At 31.6% G+C, this 18,560-nt stretch overlaps 2 protein-coding genes across 3 annotated transcripts; one reads left to right on the top strand and one right to left on the bottom strand.

The window, feature by feature from the left end:
* Window positions 1-2,154: 2,154 nt before the first annotated feature.
* LOC111393504 (signal recognition particle 14 kDa protein-like) lies at window positions 2,155-9,154 on the top strand. Its single transcript, XM_023019059.1, has 4 exons — window positions 2,155-2,282; window positions 3,196-3,289; window positions 3,430-3,539; window positions 8,764-9,154. The coding sequence occupies exons 1-4, from the start codon at window positions 2,280-2,282 to the stop codon at window positions 8,929-8,931; spliced, it is 375 nt and encodes a 124-aa protein (XP_022874827.1). The 5' UTR covers window positions 2,155-2,279; the 3' UTR covers window positions 8,932-9,154.
* Window positions 9,155-9,442: 288 nt separating this feature from the next.
* LOC111393503 (peptidyl-prolyl cis-trans isomerase FKBP16-3, chloroplastic) lies at window positions 9,443-17,593 on the bottom strand. 2 transcript variants are annotated; one of them, XM_023019056.1, is made up of 7 exons: window positions 17,495-17,593; window positions 16,308-16,591; window positions 14,161-14,244; window positions 12,974-13,023; window positions 11,254-11,302; window positions 10,717-10,791; window positions 9,443-9,765 (listed from the first exon to the last, which is right to left on the bottom strand). In XM_023019056.1, the coding sequence occupies exons 1-7, from the start codon at window positions 17,523-17,525 to the stop codon at window positions 9,646-9,648; spliced, it is 693 nt and encodes a 230-aa protein (XP_022874824.1). In that variant the 5' UTR covers window positions 17,526-17,593; the 3' UTR covers window positions 9,443-9,645. The 2 variants fall into 2 exon arrangements, with proteins under 2 accessions (XP_022874824.1, XP_022874826.1); XM_023019058.1 differs by having other exon boundaries at window positions 16,308-16,549; window positions 17,495-17,587.
* Between the last annotated feature and the right edge of the window lie 967 nt (window positions 17,594-18,560).

Raw genomic sequence — 18,560 nt, 5'->3', positions numbered from 1 at the left:
AAAAATAATCTAATAAATTTCCTAATAAAATCTTTGACGTCATTTGAAAAAAAAATTAATTGATCGAGAGGAAAATGTAACAATAATAATAAAAATTCATAAAAGTGATTGATTTTTTATATATATAATTTTTTTCAAATATAAAAATAATCAAGATGAAAAAATAGTATAATAATTTATAACCCATATAAAATAATGAAAATTTTATTAAGAATTTTTATGTCAAAAAAAAAATTTGACGTCATACCACATAAAATTTCCTAATAAAATTATGTAAATTATATTCAGAAATTTGTCGCGGAAAAATAATAAAAATTAATAAAATAATTGATTTTTTTTCAAAAAAGACGAGTTATATGTCTCTTTTTAGTATACACGTTTGACGTACGTTTAACTATTTTCGCTATTCATTTAGATCATTCAATTTGTTTATGATATAATTCTCAAAATGAGAAGATTTATGGATATAACTAGCGCATAATCATCGAAATTTTTTTAAAGTTAGCTTGTTATCGAAATTCTCGAAATATTAATTTTGAATAGCTTATTTTGACGCGTCGTAACATTTGCTATGATTAGTCATTTCTCACAACATTAAGGATGTGAAATACTAGGTCGTGAGTGCTTCAAAATGATATTAAGAATGTAATATTTCAACTTCGTTTGATATTTCATAGTAAGCCTGAGTACTATGATTAAAAAAAAAAAGGAAAAAGGAGTTTGAAAAAATTGCAGGGTCAAGTGACCCTAGGAACCGTCCGCACCTGACTTTAAACTTCCATGGTAATTTTTAAAATTCTCACTTTTTCCCAAAGTTTCATTAATAATCTTTTCAACCCATAACTTTATTCCAATTTCCTTAAAAATCTTAAAATATTTCTAAAAATCATTGAAACTTTTTAAAAAATCTTAGATGTTCGTATATCTAAGGAGAAGTCCTTGATATCGAAACAACTTGTTTTGAATTTTTTAAAAGCTTTGTCATCCGTAATTATGGAACATTGCAATTCTTTTCGAACTATTAAGTACATATTATTCGATTTGTAATTGACCCGTTAAAGACGTATGCAAAATCAAATTTACTACATCAACGATAATAGATGTCATCGAATCACATTCTAATTTTATTTCTAGTTTAGATTTACGTTAAATTAACAAGTTACACAAGCAATTTTAATGCTATTAGAGTGTGTTTGGCCGTACTTTAAAATTACTTATTTTGTTAAATATAAATGTTGAAGTTGTTCATTTAATTAATAAAATTTATTCTTTTAGGAAAAAGTATATCATAATTTATTTTTTAGTCTTTAGGGCATCTTCAATAGCGAACCACACCCCCTCCCCCAAAATAAAAATAAAAATAAAATCATAAAATAAATAAATAAAAATGTACCAAAAAATGGTGCAAACCTCTCCCAACTATGCGCCATTTTGGTGCAATGCAACGCTATTTGTTTGTACCACGTGCGAAATGATGCAAAGGAAATTTGTACTATTTAGATCTTTATTTTTGGTATAGAACAATTTTTGTGTGTGTACGCGCGCGTTAGTTTTTGTTATACAATAAATTTTAATTATTATTGTTGCTGTTATTATTATTACTACTATTGTTGGCCTAAACTCTAAATTTTAATCATGTAAATAATAATAATTAAGAAAAAACTAAAATAAAAGCACTCAATAAATTTAAAAAGATAACAAAAACTATTATTAAAATGAAGACAAAAATATCACATCAACCACTTGATACCAACATTCTAGAATATTTAAGAAAAACAATATATAAAACAGGCCAATAATAATATGGCAGTCAATAATTTATTATGAATTCAATATTTTCATTAACTAAACGTAATTAATAATTTATGTATTTATAAAATAAATAATTAAATAATTTTTAAACTAAATAAATTGTTAAGAACTAAAAAAATGAAGAAAATGACGAAACATAATTTATTTGGTGTAACTTTTGGTATTTTGAGTTGAAGATAATTTTCAATTTAGTGTAAAATCGACCCCAAATTTTGATGCAATGATTGAGATGGCCTTACAAGAAGATAATTTTTGAAAATATAAAAAATATTTTTTTGTAGGTGATTAAATTTTTTTTTTAAAAAAAGGGTAGGAAAAAATGTTAAAAATGATTTTGAAAAATTAATTTTAAATAAGTGTTTAAAATTGTTCCGAGAGAGAACAAAAAAGAGAAGGGCAAAGGCTCGTGAGCCAAAACCATAAAACTCTCATTCGCTGCCTCCATTCTCATCACTGTCTGTCAAAGCATGGTAATATCTATTTCTTTTCTCTGTGAATGTATATATTCTAATTTTTAATGGATGGCGATCTACTACGATTTTATTTCCGACGGATTTGATTCTGTAAATTCAATTTTAGAAGATAAAAAAATTACGGCATGATTATTTTTGGTTGAGAAAATTAGAAATTGTGGGTTTATTACGAAAGCTGGCAATTATAAAGAAGGAATGAATCTTGTGATTTAATCTAATTGTTTTTGTATCTCTATTTGAATGCCTATAGATTGTCTAAAAGGATCTTCAAGGATTTTCATGGTTAAATAATTGATAGATCATCAAACTTTGTTGCTTTCTTTATTTACATTGCCTTTATGTGCATATATTCAGTCGTAGATGCGTTATTCAGTACTGATGGGGGATGGGTGGGGATTTAGATGTTAATAAAAGGAATAAGAGAAACTAGAAATGTACTGTAATTTTAAGTTTATAACCATGTTATTTTTATTTAAACTGCCTGAATTAATGACCCTTTGAGGCTTACATCTAATATCCATAAAATGTAAAAAAATTAGAAATGTAAGCAATATCAGTTATGTATAAGGTGCAAAAGGGAAGCCGGTCTGTCTCTGGATGAATTGAAAAGTTATTCTGATATCAAGTTTCAGTGGGTTAAATCCTGCCTTTGGTCATGGTTTAGAAGACGAACTGTGGGATTGTAAGGCTGGCTCACAATAATACTCTTCAATGAATCTTTGAAATTCTACTACACAACAAAAGGTTTCATTGCTCCAGTTCATGTGGTATGGTTGTGCAGGTGTATGTACTTTGTAATTTGTATATTCTGTTTGGATTGCCAAACAATAGAGTTTAGAGTTATAATTCTGTCCACGTTCTCGGTGTTATTCTATCTGACCTTTTGTTATCTTTCTTATATTTTCCTTAGGTGCGCTTACAACCCGATCCCTTCCTCAATGAACTCACTAACATGTTTGAGCGGACTACTGAGAAGGGCTCTGTTTGGGTTACACTCAAGCACTGTAATTTCCCTCTATTAACTTTCTAAATGGTTTTTAACCGCTTGATGAATACCCTCTTGGTATGAAAATGTTCAGATGGAATGCCGTCGGGTTGAATATTTCTCAAAATCTTGATTGTACTTTTTTTTAATCATTTGCAGCTTCAGACAAGTCTAAGGTGCAGAGGAATAAAATGAAAACATGTGGGGAAAAGATTGAGTACAGATGCCTCGTTCGAGCAACTGATGGCAAGAAGACCATATCCACTCTGGCAAGTATTCCAGCATTATTTTCTTCATGCTTGCTGAATTGAATTGGTTTGTAAAGTTCTCCTTCCCCACCCCAAGGTTTTTCGGACTGCTATTCACGCTAGTGGGGAGTATCTCTTGCTGACATTCTTTAAGATCTATTTGATTTAAGCAATGCACCGTCACTGTTACGTGGTGTCATGCAAGCCGACATGCTATTTTTTTGAAAAAGCATTGACACAATACGTGGTTAAATTCATTAAAAATTTTCATTTATATAGAATAAATTATTTTTATACTTGTTATTAATTTTCTTATTGAAATATTTTAAATAAGAGTACCTATTTTTTATTTAATAATAACTTTGAGTTGAACATATATAATATTTTTTGATAAAGAAATAAAAAAAATCATGGTAGAGTGTCCGAGGAGTATCATGCATGTCCGGATGGACACGGACACAACACCTTAGTTGAAGTGTCCTTGCAACACGGGATTTAAGTTACAATAGTGGTCAGCAGTCACTATACGTTTATATTTCTCTGTATGCAAGAGATGCTAGTTTATGAAACAGCAAATAAGTTAATTTAACTGGAAAAAACAATAGTTTGAATCTCATAATTTATGTGGTAGAAATCAACAGCCAGGCATCAACATTATTAAAGGCACTTCATTTGTAAGCTATGTGACCAAATCTGCCTGAAATTATATTTAGCTGATTTGAGAGTTTGTTAGGGCTAATCTGTTAATAGTTAGGAATTATATTATGTAGTTATACAAATTTATTTGTCATCATATAACATCTTATTAAAAGAAAATGTCAGACGTGCTTATCAGGAATGTATAGTCTTTAACTACTTGATTTCTCTTATAATGTCTATAAACTGTCAAATGTGTAAGTAGAAACTGCAAATCTGTTTTCGGTTGTTCGTCTGCAGCCTATAGCTCAGTTGTTGTATCATCTGCATTCATATAATGATCCTAATTAGTTATTTCAAGGTCCCTTTGAGTGGGCCAAACATACAATAAGTTGATACATAATCTCTTTTAATCTAACTGCATTGTAGTCCTTTAACTACTTGATTTCTCTTATAATGTCTATAAACTGTCAAATGTGTAAGTAGAAACTGCAAATCTGTTTTCGGTTGTTCGTCTGCAGCCTATAGCTCAGTTGTTGTATCATCTGCATTCATATAATGATCCTAATTAGTTATTTCAAGGTCCCTTTGAGTGGGCCAAACATACAATAAGTTGATACATAATCTCTTTTAATCTAACTGCATTGTAGTTAAGGCCCTGTTTGGTAGAAGTTAAAATCCATATTTTATCTAGCCCCTGTTTGACAACCATTATTTGAAAACTCTTCGTTCCACTGCTCATTTTCAACCACATATTCATACAATAAAATATTTTGCACGTAAATATTTTCATAGCATTTTATTTTGTATTTATTTAGTTTCATAGTAATTATTTTCATGTGCCAGTATTTTCTTATTCTGGCAAATTTGGGTTAGTTTGAGGAATTGCTACACTATTGTGTTCTCATAGGCTACATCGGTTGACCCATCATTTCATTCAATTCCACCTAAACAAGATTTAGGAAGAGGAGTGCATTAGTTGTGGGATTTGATGGATAAAGAAATAAATGTAGGCAACTAGTGGCATTCATGCGCAAAGCCTTCTTGCACTTAGCCCAACTTTTAAGATTTTAAGTGAAATTGCGGAAATGAGTATTCTAAAATATATGTGTGATCATGTTATAATGGATAAGATAAGAAATAAGAAAATATGTAACCAAGTGGATGTGTCATCATGAGAATAAATTAAGGGAATGCCAATTTAGGTGGTTGAGACTGTGTTTTGTAGACCTAAAAGATATTCTCATAAATAAGATTGAAATTGTCTCCGTAGAAGAAGTCAAAAGGAGGGGTAGTATGTTTTAGTTGCAAATGACCAATTACTGATTCGCTATAAAATAAAAATGTTGGGATAGAGAAAAATTATTACTTTAGAGGATATTAAGTTTTCAATAGATTACGAAGTCATTTCGAGTTAGCACTAAAAAATATGATTTATGTCGAGCACCTCTTCAATTATCCTAATGAAAATAATATGATGATTGAATAATTAACTAACAAAGAAATTATTCAAGAGCTATTGAATATGGCTATTGATGGTATTCATGATTTAAGCGATGGCTATGTTTTACCCGATTGTTTATCGAAAATAAATCTTTCAAATATCGTAACCTTAAATAATCTCTAAAAATAAGAAAATTAAACTAATTGTGCTATGTTCATTGCAAAAAATTAAGGATGAAGCAGAGTTCAATTTGAGTACAAATAAAAAGCAAGCAAATTTAGATGCATATTTTCAGAAAAATACAAGTGTAAGTAAAAAATTTCTTAATGCGTCAAAATTTTTTACGTATTTAATCAATTATTAATATGTTATGCATTTAGCAATTTTATTGCATAAATATACATGCTCGGGTCGGAATCGAGAAATTTTATTATTTAAGTGAGGTTATTAATTTGTCAAACATTTGTTTATCAAGGTTTTACTATAGTTGCTTTAGATCTTCAAGAGTTCTAGCGTGAATCAAATGAAGCGGCAGATAAAGATTCATGTAGCGAGCCTCTAATTATTGTGAATACGGACTAGTTTGTTGTTGCTGATGTAATGATATTTCATGAAAAACTACACTCACTTCCTAATCAATGTATCTGTAATTAGTTTGTTCTGCTATTCTACATGGCATTAAAGAGGTAAAATGCACGAGTTGAGTATCTGTTGGCTATGATGACTCGAGTACAAGTATAGGGTATAATTACGTATCTATGTCTCGAATTTTTTATTTTTTAAAATGTAGGACATATGTATATGGTTAAAAAGAGTTTAAATTTCAGATACGGGTGGGTACGTCTTTCAAGTTTCAATTTTTTTTACTAATCTAAAATGTCATTTTGAATAGATCAAAATCAATTTGCTCACAAAGAAGGAAATGAGTATTAAATAAGGGGTTAAGACGAATAAAATAGTATTTTGGGATTTAGTTATCAATTATGGGAAGTTAACTACTAAATGTTATATAAAATAGAAAATGAGGAATTTGATTGCAATTTAGACTTAAAGGAATACTAAGTAGCACTTTATGAAATCCATTTTCATTTCATACAAACAAAGCCCTAAACCACCAATGCAAAGAGGGAAGGAAGGAAAAAAGAAGGAAGAAAAGGGAAAGAAAAAAGAAAAAAAAGAAGGGAAAATCTAGTACCGTCGCCTTTTACCACCCCATCAGAGGCGGTGCTAGGTTTATAGAGAGCAAAAATAGGAAAGAAAAGGAAAAGAGAAAAAAAGAAGAGAGAAGAAAAAGGAAGAAGATGCAGAAATGGCGAAGCATCCAATTGAAACTTGAAGGATTTGACACATATTCCATACTCATATCCATGTCGTGTCATGTCGTCCGACACAGGTGCTCCGACCATTTCGAAGAGTTCAAGCATCAAAGTCCGTTAGGTTTTTTACTTTTGAGAAGATCGAATAAACTTTTCTACGTAGGGAGGAGCAAGCAGAAATTCACTGGTTGAGCTTCAGACAGGATATGACGAGCTTTGATGTTATTTAATAAGCCCCCGTTTGGCCCTCATTAATTTCGATTATAATAGGGGGAATAGTGGCTTTTTTGATAAATTGATGGTTGTAAAAGAATGAAAAGTTTTCGATTTATGTGTAATAATATTTTATTGAAGATTGTATGGTTGAAAATAGGAGAGAAAAATTTAATTTAATTTGATGAGAAGTAATGGGGGCCAAATGGGGGGCTTAAGTCTTTTATGAATCTGGAGGTGAGAAGTACACAAACTTCTCACCCAGAACAAAGACTCGGCATAACTATCCTATAGTGGAGTTGTATTAATCAATCACACAACTCTCTGTTGGAGTTTTCACAATAATTCCTTAGCAATCAAACAGAGATAGTCAATGGTTCATGATGCATAACTGCAGAAGCTAAGGCCTAAGGGGAGAACTTTTTCTGTAGAGCAAGTTGTCATGGTCGTTTAATGTATATCGATGGTTTTAAGGTTCTGAGTTCATCAAACAAAGGAAAAATTATGCATGGTGTATGTACTACAAGTTGAAAAATGTGCCAGGGAAATTATGAGGCCTTCCCTTTCAGAAAAATATATCTTTTCGCTCTGAATGCTACCTACCAAGTTCTGGATTTCAATTTATAAGAATTGCTCTATTCTGTTCTACTTTATTGTTTCCACCTTAGTGAGACGATTTTCTCTCATTAGTTCTTTTATAAAATTTTGAATTATCTTGCTTAAGATTTTTAGACAATTGGGTTTTTTCTTTTGAAGCCAAAAGGACTTATATATGCATTTGATGCATGAAAAGTGTAGAATGTTTTGGTACACCATTTTTTTAATTTTAGAAATGTTACCGCGTCTAATCCTACTTGTGGAACCTAGCAAACTGAGCTGCTTGCCATTTAACCCCCGTGAGCCACATTATTGTAAAAATGAGAATGAAAAATATAGTCGTTATGGGCTCCATATGAGATAAAAAGTCAAATATGGTGGCTTAATGTGATAGATAACGATCATATTTTTCATTTTAATGAGGAAATAATGGGGTCCAATTAGGGCCTTAGGATATGCTTTAAAGATGTTATACACAGAATCATGTCTTGTTTATGACTACTGGATTATAGTAGTAATTTGGCTATTGGGCCATGATAGAAAGTGGTGTCTGCAGCCAGAAGATAGGACTTATAGAATATGACTTGTTCTGGTACAATATGACCAAAGTGTTGAAGTACCATAGCCAGGAAATCAAATGTCTATCCCCAGATTATACAGCACTTTGTTTTATTTGTAATGGACTATTTTCACAAAATATTGGTCAATTTCCGTTTTTTCATTTTATATCTCGCATGCCAAATGTATAGCAGTCTTCGTAGATTCTATATATTTACCTATAACATTGCTCTGTTTTTTGTTGACAACATAATTGGTTTTCATGGCAATCCTGACATTTCGGTATCATTTTCCTTCTCAGGACACGTGATGCTATATAATTTATTTCATACATCAAGTGCATCTACCTGCTTGTCTATGTTGATTTATGTTTTTCTTACTGTATTCATATTGTTTGTAACAATTAGGAGTTAATTAGCTTCTGGAACTGCTATGTGATTCCCTTGACCTGACTAGCACGTCTTGTTTGATTTGACAACAGGTTGGTCCAAAAGATCACCAGCGCTTTCAAGCTAGCTATGCAACTATCTTGAAAGCCCGGATGACTGCATTAAGGAAGAGGGAGAGGAAGGACAAGAGAAAGGCTGCAGATTCTGATAAGAAAGAGGACTCAAAAATTCGTTCTACAGCTTCTAAGACTACAAATTGAACTAGATTCGCTTGTGTAGTTCTTATCGTTTTGTTTCTTTCAATTAGCCGTATGGTTGTCTATCTTTATATTTTGCCGTTGATTCTACAATTGTTTTATAACTATAAGTTGGCCAAAAGATTTTGTTGACATTAGATATTGAAAGTTTGGTCGAAAGATACACAGATACACTCTATTCTGTTCTTCCGAATATTTTGACGAAATTTTGTATTTTGTACTCGTATATGCTTTCTTTTATCTAAAATGGTTTAACCAAATGCAGTACCTGATGTAGTGCATAACCTCTGCTTATTCTTTAGTTCCTGTATAGTATATGTGCTGTACAGGTCGAAGATCCATTGGATACCAAGATGGCAGTATACATATTCATATTGTGCATCAACTTTTATTAAGTAAAACAGTCGTTATAATTTGAGTTTTAATTGAAAGTTTTACCATATAATTGTGGTTGGGAATACTGTGTTGCATTTCAACTTTTAAAACTCTTACGTGTATTTTGCGAGCAAATAAGTGAGGCAGAATCACAATTTCTTTCATTTCTCAGGACCCGTTGATCAAAAATTGACAGAACTACACCTAGACTTCTCGATTTATACCAATGATACACGAAATGAAATGTGTAGTTTAAAGAATGTAGTAATGGAAATATACAATACATAGACATAGCGAACCTCTTGAATGTGAAGGTTGGAGTGGATGAAAGTTTAGTGACGTTTACTCTTCTTCATCTTCAAGGCCAGGTATGTACTCCAAACTAACATCGAATATAACTGGACTATTAGCAGCCACTCGTGGCCTTCCTGGAGCTGATGTGAGGCCTTTTGGAAAAGCTAACTGATCAAACAGAAAGAAAGGTGTGAAACATTTTGTTTGTGACAAGTAGAATTCCACATTTCCTCTCCATTTACTCGTCAAGAATAAGTCTTTCTAGTAACCTTTTTTGCCCAACACATTTCTACTCACTAAAATTTCTTTGTTATTTTAATTTCGATAATTTACTTTTCTAGATAAAACTTAGCAAAAGAGGTTTTTTCACCTTTTCTTAAGCTTAGCAAAACATGCTCCAAAATGGTTTAAGCTCGGCCAAGAGAACAGAATGATACTGGCAACTTATGCACAGGACCATGTCAACACTAAAAAAGGATTCCATGAACCTACAGTGGGACGTTGATATCCCCATATATAAAAACGTGGGAGAGAAAAACTCTAGGAGAATATGATAGAGAACTGGATTGACAGCTTAACCATCGCACCTGATTAGGGAATCAAAGCGTCGAATATAGTTGGGCCATTGTGTTAGCCTCAATGTCGGCCATTCTATATACATGGTCGATCTTATACAGGAAGTAAGTTGCTAGCTTTTTATAGCCGTATTAACATAAAGAATGCAATTTGAACAGTTATGATTGTTTTACCGCTTAATTTTCAATCTGAGCAAGGATTATGAGAAGAAGACAAAATAAACAAGTTCAACAAGGAAAAAAACAAAATAGAACACCTTGAGAATTGATAAATCAAATTCATCAAATTGATAACATTTTGATTAAAACATATTGTAAAACTTTTTATAGGCCAAAATTTTTGTACTTCAAGCACTATACTGAGAGATATAGGGCTATTGTTTTGTCTGGTTTTTTTCCTTGAAAAGACTTGGTCAGGTATATATATCTAGGTTCCTTAGAATCTTGATGATATACTAAAGTGTGATTATCAAATTCTAATTTCATGCAGGAAACCTCTACATTTGAGTGGAGAAAGATACATAATTGTAGCTGAAGCACTTACTGGTCCTGGAATGTAGAGTCGACGTTTTCCTCCAACTTTCATGCTCAGGATCCCTTCATCCAGTCCCTTGATCACCTATTCTAGTCATTTTAGTGTAGATCATTCATTATGTTCAAAATCATCGAAAATGACAAATAGATGCCAACAGAAAACTTTTGCTCAACCCTAGTTTTCCACATAGAAGATCTAGAAATTTCAAAACATATCCAGGTTAAGTACTTTCCGTCGCAGATTAATTTTTTGAGGTCTTTCAGATTCATTAATATGAAAAACACAACCAAATAGCACCATCAATAATCTGGGGAAATTCTTTGATCTCCATTTTAAAAATATAAAAAACATCAGAGGCACATGAGTTGGGAAAGATTGAGGAGGCAGATATATAAATTAGAAGAAAAGAAATAAAAAAAGGGAGCAGAGTGCATTCCTGAATAATAAAACATATTTAGTTGTAGCTTATATTTACATCCTTACAGAATTTGCAGCTATATTATCTTGAAATTCTAGATTCAGCTGGGACACACTTGTAGAGTTTACCTGACCAGAGCCGACTCGGAAAATGTAAACCTGGCCTTTCTCCAGTGAACTGTGAAATTGAAATGGAAAAGAAAAAGAAAAATAGAAATAGAGTTCAGGATAAGAGGAATCAGGATCATATGTGACATCTAAATCAATCTGGGTAGTATGTGTCTATGAGTGTAATTTGTTCAACATTGAATATACTTATATGTGGATCTACACATCCGAATAATTGTTTTCTCTTTCTTGTGACATGTTATCTCTTTATAGATTAGTGCTAATAGCTCCTTAAAATACAAAACTCAACTATTTTTCCATATTACCCATAAAAAATAAAAATGATAGAAGTGTTCTCGTTGTAGGAAATTTCAAAATGGAAAAGAGAACAAATGAATAATAAATTTCCAAAAAGTTGCTATAGGATGCAACAAACAAGAACGAGACTTGAGAAGAAAGAGGAAGGGAGGGAAGACGAGAGAAGAAAGGGGAGAGAATTTCAAAGGGAGAAAATATGATTTTATTCAACAATTAAATTTAAGTATTACAATGAATGGATAAGCTTTACAGAGCCTGAGGAGTGTATTCAATTAGGACTTTTAAAACTTTTGAGGATTTAAAAAGTTTAAATGTATTCAATTGAGACTTCTAAAGACTCTCTAGAAGTTTAGGTGTATTCAATTGAGATTTCTATAGAATGTTAAAAAATCTCTAAAAGTCACATGGTATTCAATTGAAACTTTTTAAAAGTTTCTACAAGTCATGAGGTATTTAAATAGACATTGACTTTTGAAGAATTCTTTATTTACCGAACTTTTGGAGACTTTTTGGTGAAAAATATAAATAGCAAATCTCAAAGAAAAGCTCTTATATGCTCTGAGATTTGTGAAGATTTTAGAGCCCCAAAAATGTCTTTTTTATTTCAATTCTAGGATTTTCTCATATCTCTTCAATTCATATCCTGTAATCAATTTAGGATTATTCTATTTGTATATAATTACTCTTAAATTGAAATTATATGCAATTGTTTCAAAGTGTAGAATTACATGTGATCGATCTCTCTTTTTTTTTTTTTTTCTTTCTTTTTAAAGAACAATCTATGTTCTTAGAAATTAAGTTAGTTTCGTGAATTTTTTTGGTTATGTTCTTAGAAATTGATGTAAAAGTTTTTTATTATTCTACTTGTGCCAAAATTGAACAACTAGGCCGTGACTAATGACTTTACCTAAGGAAATTTTGTGAGCATCAAGTTCTCAAAAATGTTGATTAGATAGTAAGAAAGATTGTAATTTTTCAGTTATATAATGAGTTTGCAAGATAAAAAGTCTTTAAATTGGAAGTTCTTAAAAATCTTCAATCAAAGTCTATAGAAGTTCATGGAAGACTTTTACTAAATTCTTAACAAATCCATTAAAGTCACTTAAAAATCCATAAAATTCGCAAAAGTCGCCCACTTAAAAGGTCTATAAAAGTCTTTAAAAATTTCAATTGAGTACACCCCCTAAGTAAACCTAATTTGAGAAGGAAATAAAACCTAAATATTTAAGTCAAACTAGACAATCTAAAAAACAAAACCCTAATTCTAGTCAAACTAGAAAACAATAATAAACTAAAGAAGCTAATCTAAATTACACCCTGGTTATTCCTACTCTACCAAGGATATTCTCATCTTCATTCCCCAAAAATAGCACTAACGCAAAATATTACTGCGCATGTAAGATAAGTTGTGTAAGATCATTACCTGTCAAATATTTGTCCGGAGGGAACCATGGCAACATAATTTGCGGCAACCTGTTAAGTTGCATACGAAATGTATTATGGAGGATTAAGAACATTCTTCCATTGGGTTGCATTTATAGGGAATGGGAAAGGAAATCGAAATAGGGAAAAATGATTTCCCTAACTTCTCCTTCCTATAATCACATTGAAAGATTTTCGGCATAGATAACCATCATGAAATTTGATAGGAAAATACACAACACTTTTGTCGTATGATGTAGTAAGGAGAGAAGATGGGTGCTCTCAAAACTTTTTTATATCTGCAAAAAGGAAAACCTGGATAATAATATTTCCTTCTAAAATTTCAAGTTAATCAGAGCCTATAACGCTGAATTATGATTTCCCTAAGAGTTTAAAGCCCGTTATGATGCTAAACCTTATGTGAGGAACCAAAAGGACCCGTTATTCTACTTAATATTAAGCTTACTCGAGTGATTCAGTTTGCAATTTTCGTTTTAAATAATCCAATAACAACAATTGTAATTGACAGACTTTACAGTTCTAGCTAGCTGAGAAACTATTACTGAATAATCTTAAGTGGAAAACAACAACTCTCTTTATTGACACACAGCATTGTGATCACAATACAAAAATATTTTAAGGACAGAATTAAGAGCTGCTTTGAATTATCAATACATGGAAAAGGAAAATAATATTAAGGAGGCGTGTGAGTGGAGGCTCATCTGAAATTTAAAATGAAGACAATGAATGGGACATAAAAGACTGGTGACAGATGGACCAGTTGATTTGAGCATTTAACGAAAAATGTTAATTTCTTTCCATTACCGAAGATTTATATCAGCAAGAGTATGGGCCAATGTTCACTGAGAGTAAATTACTATTTTCAAAAGTTGTCCAGCATGACACTCGTAAAACTGCAGATAGGATAACAAATTGTTTGTAATGCTGTTTCAAGTATTAGGTATAACATACTGTAAGCATAATGCATTATGTCCTGCTAATGCTTCCATTCTATGAACTACCTACATTTGATTTCTCTGGAGGATGGAATAAGAAAGGAATGATAAAGTGGATCCATTGAACCTATATATTTATTATTGTGTGCATGTGGGTGTAGGTGTGTACAGACATGTAAACAAATATTAGAGTTATAAAAGAAGTAACATTTTTAGTTTAATAGGAATGTACCTGAAATCCAACTGGAGGGCTTGGTCCTCTACCAACTTTGATATCCTTGTACTGCAAGCCAGACTCAGTACTTACCATAGGTACCTTCAGTGATAGAAAATTTCAGATATTAGCCTAACGGATTGTTTTCAGATCAACCAACTCTAGGGGTAAATTTCTTTTGAATCATTTTTACGGCATGTAGATGCTTCAAGATTGTTTTAACCATTAAAAAAAAGGAAGGTTCAACATTCACTAGACCACCTCAGATGGACTGAAAAATTTTCTAGTTGGAATTCTTTATTCTCTCTTAGCGGCAAAATGGTTCTCAATATGTTAAATACTTAAGTAAAATATTACATCATTGTGTTCTGATCCAGTTAGACCAAGAGAAATCCTGAAAAACTATGGATTAACGATCTTAATCCTAAATTATGCAAAATATAAAAGTCCTCTTCTATCATAAATTTTAGTAGACTGGAAGGTTAGAGACCTTCTTGGTTTTAAAAACTCATTAATTAATCCGTATTGTGTTATAATCCAGTTAGACCAAGAGAGGTCCAGGAAAACTATGGACCGACCATCTTTGCCAAAAATGTGCAAAATAGAGAAGTCCTCTATCACGAATTTAGTAGAGTGGAAGGTTTGAGACCTGTTTTGGCTTTGAAATTAATTAACCTGAAGTAAATGTCACAATATAAAAATATAAAACATACACGTGGAAGCACAATGGAAAATTCCAACTGAATAGTGTTAAGTATTGCGTAGCAAACAAATATGTTTTCGAGACCTTATGGCACGAAGATCTTGATAATGATTGGTTTAGAGTTGGGTTCAAATTTAATAACAATGCTGATAAACAAGAATCAGTGTACCAATGCAGATAGTTGATATCAGCTTGGGGAACCTCATGCCCTCTATGTCCACCACTCTATAGGGAGAGTTTGAAGTGAATTTTGAAGCCACAATTAGAATTTGACTTCAGCATAATGATATTTAATATTTTACATCGTTGCAAACAATTCATTAAACCTATGATTAAATATGTCCCATTTCTTTTATATCTGAGCCTAGTTATGAGTGACCAAATAAGTACATTAAGCAGCTCACATAAATCTCAGCATCAGTTGATGGTCAATGAGATGAACGCGCATTGACCATTATATTTAACTGTGCATAATTCTAAATAATATCTCTAAATCAGGTGAAGCTCATAAAGGTAAAAATAGAAAGCCTGCAGAGACCTATTCCTAAGAGGATATGTTGAGATCTTGAAGGGATGAATAAGGTCGACTTTGATGATCTAACATTTAAGATTCTCTTACTGACAAGGGAAAGGTAAACTAAATATAAAACCAGCATGATGTGGAAAATCCGAAATTATAGTTCAAGATCTCAATAAGCTGTATTTGTTACAGGTTCTGAACAACAAGTACAACTAATGCAAAATTTTCACATCTCTTCCATCATGCTCTTGCATCAAATCAAATTATTGTTGGTTTATCGCTCATATTAGGCTCAAACGTACCAATAAGTCGATTTCAATTCTGACTAAATTTTACTTACCCAGAGAAAAAATTGAAATGGAAGTATTATATAGCAAAGAAAGTACAAAAATATGAATTCTTTCTTGTTGGAGTAAAAGCAATGATATTTCCCAATATCATGCTAAGAATAGTTAGGACTTAAAAAGATGCCATTCATTTGATGAGAACTAAAAAGAAATATCGAAAATTCGAGTGACTAAAGCTGAATTAGCTACTTTCGAAGTAATAGAAAGAAAAGCAATGATTGGAGTGGTAGAATCATAGTCGAAAAGAGGTTTCCTCACTTCTTTCTTCTTTAAATAATTAGCTTTCATTTCTACACTTATGGCGGAGAACTTGAATGCATAAAAGGCAAGAGTTAAACCAGTAAATTAAGGCATTGAATGACCACAATAGCGTCAGTCAATCCTTCAGGAGAAGGACTTGGATATCAATCTTTCACAAATTTTGGTAGTCTTGTGAGTCAATCCACATGTTATGAAACATGAACTATACTTGTCACAAAATATTTTATTTTTTCTTTAAGATATGAGAGTGCAATAGGATTCCTATGAATAAAAGACCAAAGAACTGTCAATGATGAAATGTAAATGGTGAGGGAATTATGTAAGCTCACCATACATTTTCTATCTCTTTCTCACAGTCATCATCGCACAACCTTGATTTTTGCTCTGGGGGTAATCCAGCTGCTTTTGCAGAAGATGAGCCTAGCAGAAGGCCTGACAGGCCAAAACCTAATCCAATTATGTCTCTACGCTTCACAAATTCCCACTCCTTTATGTGATCGATAGTCTTTGAAGCTTGCAGCCTAGATTCTGAACTTGAGCACTGTATCATAAAACCTTCAATGCTGATTTTTCGAACTGTTTGATGACGCCCAGATAAGCATTTGGAAAATGAAGAACCTTAACTCAGAAAATCAAATATTTAGGGAAAAATATACATGATTAATCAAAACAACTAGTTCATATCATTGAACTTCACACGAGGTTTTATCATCAGTTATCCTGGAAAGAAAATGATTGGAATTTCAAATTCTTAATGAGATATGCAATATGCTGTTCCCAAAGAACAGCAGTCATGACATGTATGAACACATATAACAGAAGTGATGATGCCATAACATAAATCAGATGCTATCAAAGTGAGCATGCACGAATAAAAAGTATATCAAGAATTAATTTTAGCTTATAACTATGAAGTAGTTTGCAGAAGTTCTGAATTACAGAGGCAGTAGCATTGTCCATTACAGGGTCTTATATTTACAAAAGCAGAAATATAGTTTTCCAGCACCTAAAAATCATCTCATAGTGACTGTTGGTTTGTCATTCTGTAGTGTCATTCTTTGATTGTTGACATTCATAATCTTTTATTACCAATATTTAATATAAATTGCACTCTATTACAAATCTCTACATTGTATCAAATATATTTTAACTGTGAATTTTTTGGTAACAGGATTCTCGACTTCGGAATATAAATTAGGCAGACTATATTCAGGTGAGAATTTGACTTCTGCTGCACTGCCAGATATAAAGTTTGATTGGGAAAAAAAAGGGGGGTCATATCTCACAAATACAAATCCTCAGTTTGAACTATTGGAAACAATAATAACACGAAACGCAAACCAAAAGCATGTAAAAACACAATTCCCTTTCGATGCAAGAGCCACTTCCACACTCCAACACAACACCCACGATTCTTACATAATTATAATTTAATTTATATGAAAATAATTGTAGCATATCAAGTAAAAAATGCAGAAATCTGAAAACCAAAGAAGAGTGTGTGTATGAATGTGTTCTGACCGAATGGAAGAAGCAATGATGCTGACGCCATTTTTCTTCTTCAATTTGCTTCGTTTTTCCGCGAGCATTCTGTTATCAGTCGTTTGAATTTATATGGATAACGATATCAATGAATCAGGCGTTAATTTTAATTTTGGTAGCTAAACCTTAAATAAAATCTCAATTGGGTCACTTAACTTTAGTTTATAGCAATCAGACCACTAAACTTTTAATATATTATCAATTTTAATCACTCCTTTAGTCCTATTAACGTCACAGCACTCCGTTATTCTCTGTTTCTAGGTATGTATACCACCCAATCATGTTGTACCTCCAAAATCTTGAAATTGTGATCGATTAAAGTTTTGAATATGCTCCGACGAATTACCATCAATTTTGAAACATTTCATTTTTAAATTCAATAATCATAACATGATTATGTGTTATATTTCAACCTCCTAAAAAGTAGAATAAAAAAAGTGAAATATGGACTTTTTTCCACCGTTAAAAATGAATTCAGAGTTAAATGTTTCGCTAGTTAACGAATTTATGCCATAGTCACTAAATTTTAAAGTACTTCACAATACTCATTATTGAAACTCCTTAAAATTTGGTGAGTACTCCACGACCATGATATAAATTGGTGATTATTGAAACAATTAACTGTATGAATTTATGGGTGACCTTGTGTGTGAATATTTTAGAGAGCTTTTGAATTTTTAAAGTGGCAAATTGTGCTAATAAACTTCTTTTCAGGCACGTAGAGCTTAGTTAACAAATAAACAAACAAAATTTCGTCGAAAATCTTAAAAAGTTAACTGGACTCTCAAAAAATATGTAAACACAAAATTTATGAATTATACTTTAGTGTCAGATGTTTTAACATAATGTCACATGACATTTCATTATTAGACTGTTCTAAATAATTTTTATTTTATTTTATCAAATCATCTGTTGTCACCTCAAATTATGTCATTGCATTTGTTAAATTTCTTCAGACAAATTAGCAAAATTCAACATCTATAAAGTTTAAAAATATTTGATCGATAAAGCTTTCTAACATGATAAGGTTAGGGGAGATTCGAAA

The sequence above is a fragment of the Olea europaea genome, chromosome 4 (assembly GCF_002742605.1).
Source record: "Olea europaea var. sylvestris chromosome 4, O_europaea_v1, whole genome shotgun sequence".
NCBI classification, from domain to species: domain Eukaryota; kingdom Viridiplantae; phylum Streptophyta; class Magnoliopsida; order Lamiales; family Oleaceae; genus Olea; species Olea europaea.
This window is presented reverse-complemented; position numbering and strand designations above follow the sequence as displayed.